At 45.9% G+C, this 6,000-nt stretch overlaps 1 protein-coding gene across 1 annotated transcript in view; it reads right to left on the minus strand.

Annotated features, from left to right (window-relative positions):
* The window catches only part of SORCS3 (sortilin related VPS10 domain containing receptor 3), a 326,383-nt gene extending 320,763 nt beyond the window's left edge, over window positions 1-5,620 (minus strand). The window contains exon 1 of the mRNA XM_050899047.1: window positions 5,030-5,620. Coding sequence (XP_050755004.1) covers window positions 5,030-5,620 — 591 coding nt within the window. The remainder of the gene's footprint in view (window positions 1-5,029) is intronic.
* Window positions 5,621-6,000: the final 380 nt, after the last annotated feature.

A 6,000-nucleotide genomic window follows, 5' to 3' on the forward strand; every position in this document is an offset into this window, starting at 1 on the left:
CCATCACACACTGCATTGCTAGGCATCTTAATGAAAAACTACCTGGCACACAGCAAGCCCATCAGCCTCCCCAGCTTGTAATTCGCCATGGGAGTGAGTAATGTCTCAGCATCAAACCACCAGTACATTAGCAGATCACACCAGAACACTGCCAACAGCATTCAGAAGAATCATTCCCGGAAGAGACAGGCTTCACTGCGAGAACTTGTACAACCTGCTTTTCACTGCCAGCCCTCAGAGCTTGCACAGGGTAAAGGAGTAGGATCAGGGCGAGCAGGAGGAAAAGAATCACAGAAGCCCATTCAGAGCAGGGTTGTTACCATCAGATCATGTCTACGTGCATCTTGAAAATCTCCAAAGACAGAGATTCCCAAAAGTTTCTGGTGCCTTGCTGCACCGCTTTCTTTGAGAAGAAACTCTTCCTAATGTCCAATCTGATATATGTTGTGGTTGTTGCCACACAATTCCTCTTCAACCAATAAGATAAGCTGCATCTTCTTTCTTACTCTACTTCAGGTAGCTGTAGGCTACTATAGTAGTATTAGCCTCCTCTTTACCAGTCTTGTCCCAAAGACATCTCATATTCCCAGTCTTGGAGTGAATCTCACAACCATGCTAACTCTAGAGATGATGGCCACAGGCAGACTGGACCTCTGGACAAAACAGTATAGCATGGCTGACAAGATTAAACAAGGCCCCAGTCCAGTCTCTCACCAGCTCTCATCCTGCCTTCCCCAAAGTTCAGAGCCTGGATCATACTATAAGCATCAATGCAATTGCATGGTCTGCATAAGTAGCAGCTGTATCACTTAGGCACACTAGACTTCTCCAGGTTTATCTTCTGCACCGCACTGAGATAAAAATACACACTGCTGATATTTTTCCTATAGTATGAAAAATACAGCCCCTAAGATCATATAGGAACTTGGCCTGGCTGAAGCAACCTGCAATATTGCACATGCCTTAAGACAAATGCCCTCTCCTGCTCTTGCTGTGGCATTATAGTGCATTTCCTCATCTTCATGTCTGAAGTTTGCCTCTGGTTACTTGAAAGGCAAAGGCATGTATATGCGGGATAGCTAAAGCACACTACGATCATAAGCTGAGGCCTCTCTATAGATAATGGATTGAAAATATCTTCTAGAGGTTAAAAGAAAGCTAAAAACGTGCATCTTTGCTTCTTATATTGAAAAAAACTGCCCACACCACCACAGAATTTGTGGTACTTCCATCATGGAAAAAGCATAGACAGAATTAAGTACTTCCTATAAACAGCTACATTCATCAGAGTGACAACTCTGAAACCTAATGACAACAGTCCCTGTTTACCATTCCGCTAGTGATCATATCAGGAGAACAATCTAAGTAAGTGTGTTTTATCCACTGTAGCTTGTTGAAATCTCTTGAAAAAACTATCATCAAGAAACAAGATAGCAAGATTTAAAGCTGTAACAGCATTAAAGGTGCTGCTACTTATTTCTGCAAGTACTTATCCTAGAAATCAGGAAGAGAGGAAGGAAGAAAAGATAATCTGAGGAATCGGATCATCTTCACAGGAAGGTTGGAGAGAGCATCTAGTGAGCAGAACAAGGAAAAATTTCATGCAATAACATAACTAGAGAGAGGGAAAACAAGTGTAGAAGATACAACTGCTCACCGAATGGCACATTTGTACACTGTGTGCGTTCAGAGAGGAATGGCTTTGAAAAAAGAATGGCTTGCAGATCTTCTGGGACTAATAGTAGTTTTCACTAAAAATTCTCCTTCTTTCAGAAAGGCCTTAGCAAGAAAACATTTTATCTGATCTCTACCAGATCCCTCAAGAGCTTCAGTGACCTCTCTCAATAAATACTTCTATTAGTGCAGACTGATACTTGAAGCCCAAGTACAAGTCTCCTTTTTCTAATATCAGACCCACCAAATTAAGCCAGCTCCCCTTCCCAAGAACACAGAGAACACAAACCTCATTTCTACACAGAATAGTATTTTTGCATTTTCCTAACAATTTCCACTTGAAGCTCTTCAGGTATTGTACAAAGCAGAAATGAATTCTGCTCCACACCACCACTTTGTGGTAGCTAAGTAGTACTATCCTCATTTAACATGGAAGAGGAGATCCAGAGAGGTTAATTGTCTTTCCTAAGGTCACGGAAAAAGCCTCTGGGCAGGACAAAGCAGAGAACCCAAATTCCCTGATCTCACCAGCCTTTTGCCTCTATCCTAATCCTGACCCCACTATCTGCAAATAGAGAAAACAAAAGTTTGTTGCCTGGAAAGGATTATTTTTTAATAAGTTAAATTGAGATTTGTGGGACGTGGGAGAAAAGGGGGATAGGAGATGGAGAGGGAGTTGCTCTTCATTAAAAAAAAACACAGGAGGTTTTTAACATTCTAGGTAACAAGACATGCAGCAGCTGCAAAGATCTCCCTTTTGTGGAGTGTCTGTAGATCTATATGTCCCAGTAAAAACCCAATTTTTGTATTACCATGGTTTCCTCTTCTTTGCAAATCCATCCAGTTGTGAGGAATCCCCCACCGCTAATGTCTGATTTGAAATATACTGCTTCATTGCATGAAAATTGATTGATCATGTTTTTAATAAATCATAAGTGACAAAAGCTTAGGTTTTGAAGTCTGTTCAAGTAACAGGGAATTGGTAAAAGCAAGCTGTACGCCTCTTCGCTGCTTTGGTAGCCTAAAAACAATAGCATATAGACTTGTCCTACCTGCTCTCCTAGGTCATCTGGCACAATTATGACACATGAGTTAATATCTTTTGTCCATTTTCAGTACACCTTCCTGCTGCTTTACATCTACTGTGACCTAAGAAAATACATGCTTTAAATTGAGAGACTAGGAACCAATGTGGCTGGTGAAAGAAGCCACACTGTTTCCCTGAGTGACCTTGGACAAATTGCTTGATGTTCCTGTGCCACAGCCAGCCCAATAGCAGAATTAGGTAAAAACTGAACTGCAGCAGAAAAACAGGCATTGGATTCAGCCTTCTCTGCTAATAAACTTGCTAAACCCAGGTTCGAGCATTTAACTTACCCTCTACACTGTTTAAAAAAAAAAACAATTAATCACTAAACGCAGTGTGTTTTCTCGAAGAGACAGGAGAGAAAAAGTCTCGAGATGCTAAACCTCATATTAGAAAAATCATAAAAAGATAACACTAGTATTATTAACAGGCTTGCTTTTCCTTCCTACAAACACCGCATTGGCAATAAACACCAGTCTTTTGCTTTTGCTTGTGCTTTTGAGTTGGCAGCTTTCAATGCATGGTATCTTGAGGTGCAAAATCTTAATACAAAGTCGTGAACAATCGAGACGTTTTCCTTTATTACCCTTCTCAGTCACCTGGAGTTAAAGAATAAAGGAAACTAGTTATTTAAATAGCATTTTTCTGTAAAAGAAATGAAGGAAGGAGGGAGAATTTTGTGAAAATCGCTTTCTGACCTGCACTTTAGAAAAAATAACTTTTCTTTCCCCTGCAAATACCTACGGAATGAGTTTTCTCTGCTACTTTAAGCAGAAATACTCAAAACTATTGGAAATCCATGCTGGGAAGGGATGGGGGGATTTGAGCTTCTTTTGCTCAAGACCCCTTGATTCAGCATCGAAATGAAACAAAAGAGAGGGCATATAGGTTGTTTTCTTCATTACATGCCATGTTATATTAAAAATAAATAATCCTAGAAACAAGTGTAGTGCTAAAATATACCATGCAGCTATTTTCTCTTGAATGTTTGCTTTCATCTTTAATAGGAGTGGAATTCATGTCTGGCAAACACAACTGCCTTTAAAAATTGGTTAAATCACAGTAACATCTACATTGCTGTCAGAATTATTGCCTAAGTAATAATAAATAGAGAAAAAAAACTTCCAGTCAAAAAAATAGAGGCAGTTGAACTGCACATTATGAAGCTATAGGTGATATATAGATAGACAGATAGATAGATAGACAATTTGCTTTTTAATGACTAATAAGTTTCATTAAGAACGTATCTGAAAATCCAGCCGATCTGTTTTATGCTGTTAATTGCTTTATACCCATTTCCAATAATAGCAAAACAATAGAAGAGGCATTTTCAAGGCAGTAACGAGCTATGATAATCAGAATAATGGGAATGTTGTCACCAGACATAAAGGTTTCGTGGAGTCCTTTAAATTATGCCTGTTCTCAGACTATACATCAGAGTGGAAATAGTATTTCTGATACCAAGTTAAAAGAAAATTGAAGTTCTGTCCACAGCCATCTGCCAGGCGTTGCAAAGCAGGGTGCGAGGGAGGGCCCTGCACTATCACGGCACAATGGCGTGTGGGCTTTTGGGACACCCCCCACACGCACACACAGTCCCACAGACTTTCAGGGACACCTCAGTGACTCGTTATTATCGACTTCAGGGAAAAGGCATGAGATGCCTTCGATTTTTTATAAACTTTTCGCTGCGCTTGCACTACCTGCCTCCGTTCAGAGCCCCTTAACGTGCTGTGGGGCTTTCCACCCCTTAATGAATTAATGGGATCTCTCTTATCACCAGCATGCAGAGCGGGGAACAGGAGGGCTTTTCCTCCACCACCACTGTACATCATTCATCCCCGGCACAGCGGCAGCGAAGCGTGCCGAGCTGTATATTACATATGAAGAGACAGAGTGAAAGGGGACCCGGCTGTGCAGGCACATGGGACAGACTAGAGCAGGGAGCCGGGGGTCTTCCCAGCGCAAGGGAGAAGGCTCTGGCCAGCCCGGCCCCTTCGGCGGCGCTGCGATCGCGCTACCCCGGAGACCACAGCTGTGCCTTCGGGGGCGGGGGGAGAAAGGTGTTCCCATTCTCCCTCATCTTTCCCCAGGAAAACTTTTCTCTTTTTCTGCACTCCGTGTCCCCCTCCCCCTGGCAATAAGAGCAGGGTGTCCGCCAAGCGCTCCCCTCCTCCCCGCACCCCCGGCCGCAGCAGCAAGCGCGGCACCACCCCGCCTCCCTCCCCGCCAAGCCGAGCCGGGCCGGGTCGATGGGGCGATACTCACGCTGCTGTTGTGCCCAGACCAGTGCACCATGGCTTGGTTGTGCGCCGCATCCCCGGTGAGCGCGAAGGTGGTGCTGCTCAGCCTCAGCTCCTCTGCCCCTCGCAGCCGCGCCGCTCTCCCCTCCTCCAGCGGCCCGCGGGGCTGAGCCCGGGCTCCGCGCTGCCCCTCGGCCGCGGGCACCCCCCGGCCGCCGCCCGCCGGCAGCGCCCGGCGCCCCTCGCTGCTCCGCCGGGTCCGCGGCGCCGCCGGGCCCCGGCCCCCGGGCGCGCCGCCGCCCGCCCCCGCCGAGCGGAGCGCCGCTCCCCGCGGCCCCGCGCGGCCCCCCGGCTCCCCGCCCGGCAGCGGCTCCGCGGCGGCCGCCGCCCCAGCCGAGCCCCGCGCTCGGCCGCCCGGCCAGCTCCGTAATCCTCGCGGCGGCTGTCGCTGCTCCTGCCTAAGGCGAGACGAGGAGGACGGCCAGGAGGGCGATGGAGACGAGCAGGATCTGCAAGTTATTTCGGCGCCGGTGCAACACCAAGAGAGAAGTAAGAGCCATGTCCAGGCGAGAAAAACGGTGTGGCAGGTCAGAAAGCAGTTAGTCCCCTTCTCCATGCCTTTGCGGAGCGAGTCGGGGGGCTTGGAGAGGGAGGGGGGACGAGGCGCTGCGTTTAGGGCTCTTTTTTTTTTTTTTTAAGGAGAAAGGGGCCAGATTCTAATTATAATAATTATTATTTGCAAAAGGCTCCTCTTTCTCTCGCTCTCCTTCTTTCTCTTCCCCCTTTCTCAGCCTCTGAGACGATGACCAGGAAAAAAAAAAGAAGAAAAGAAAAAAAAAAGGAAAGAAGGAAAAAAGAAAAAAAAAACTCTCTCCCCGGTAGTTGGATTCTGTTCCTTACTGTTGGTGGATTTTTTTTTTTTTTTTTTGAAAAGTGCTTTTCAGTGAAACTGTTCACGTTCAAGGATTTGATCAAGTGAGAGGGTAACACCACACG

Source organism: Gymnogyps californianus, chromosome 6, assembly GCF_018139145.2.
Source record: "Gymnogyps californianus isolate 813 chromosome 6, ASM1813914v2, whole genome shotgun sequence".
NCBI lineage: Eukaryota > Metazoa > Chordata > Aves > Accipitriformes > Cathartidae > Gymnogyps > Gymnogyps californianus.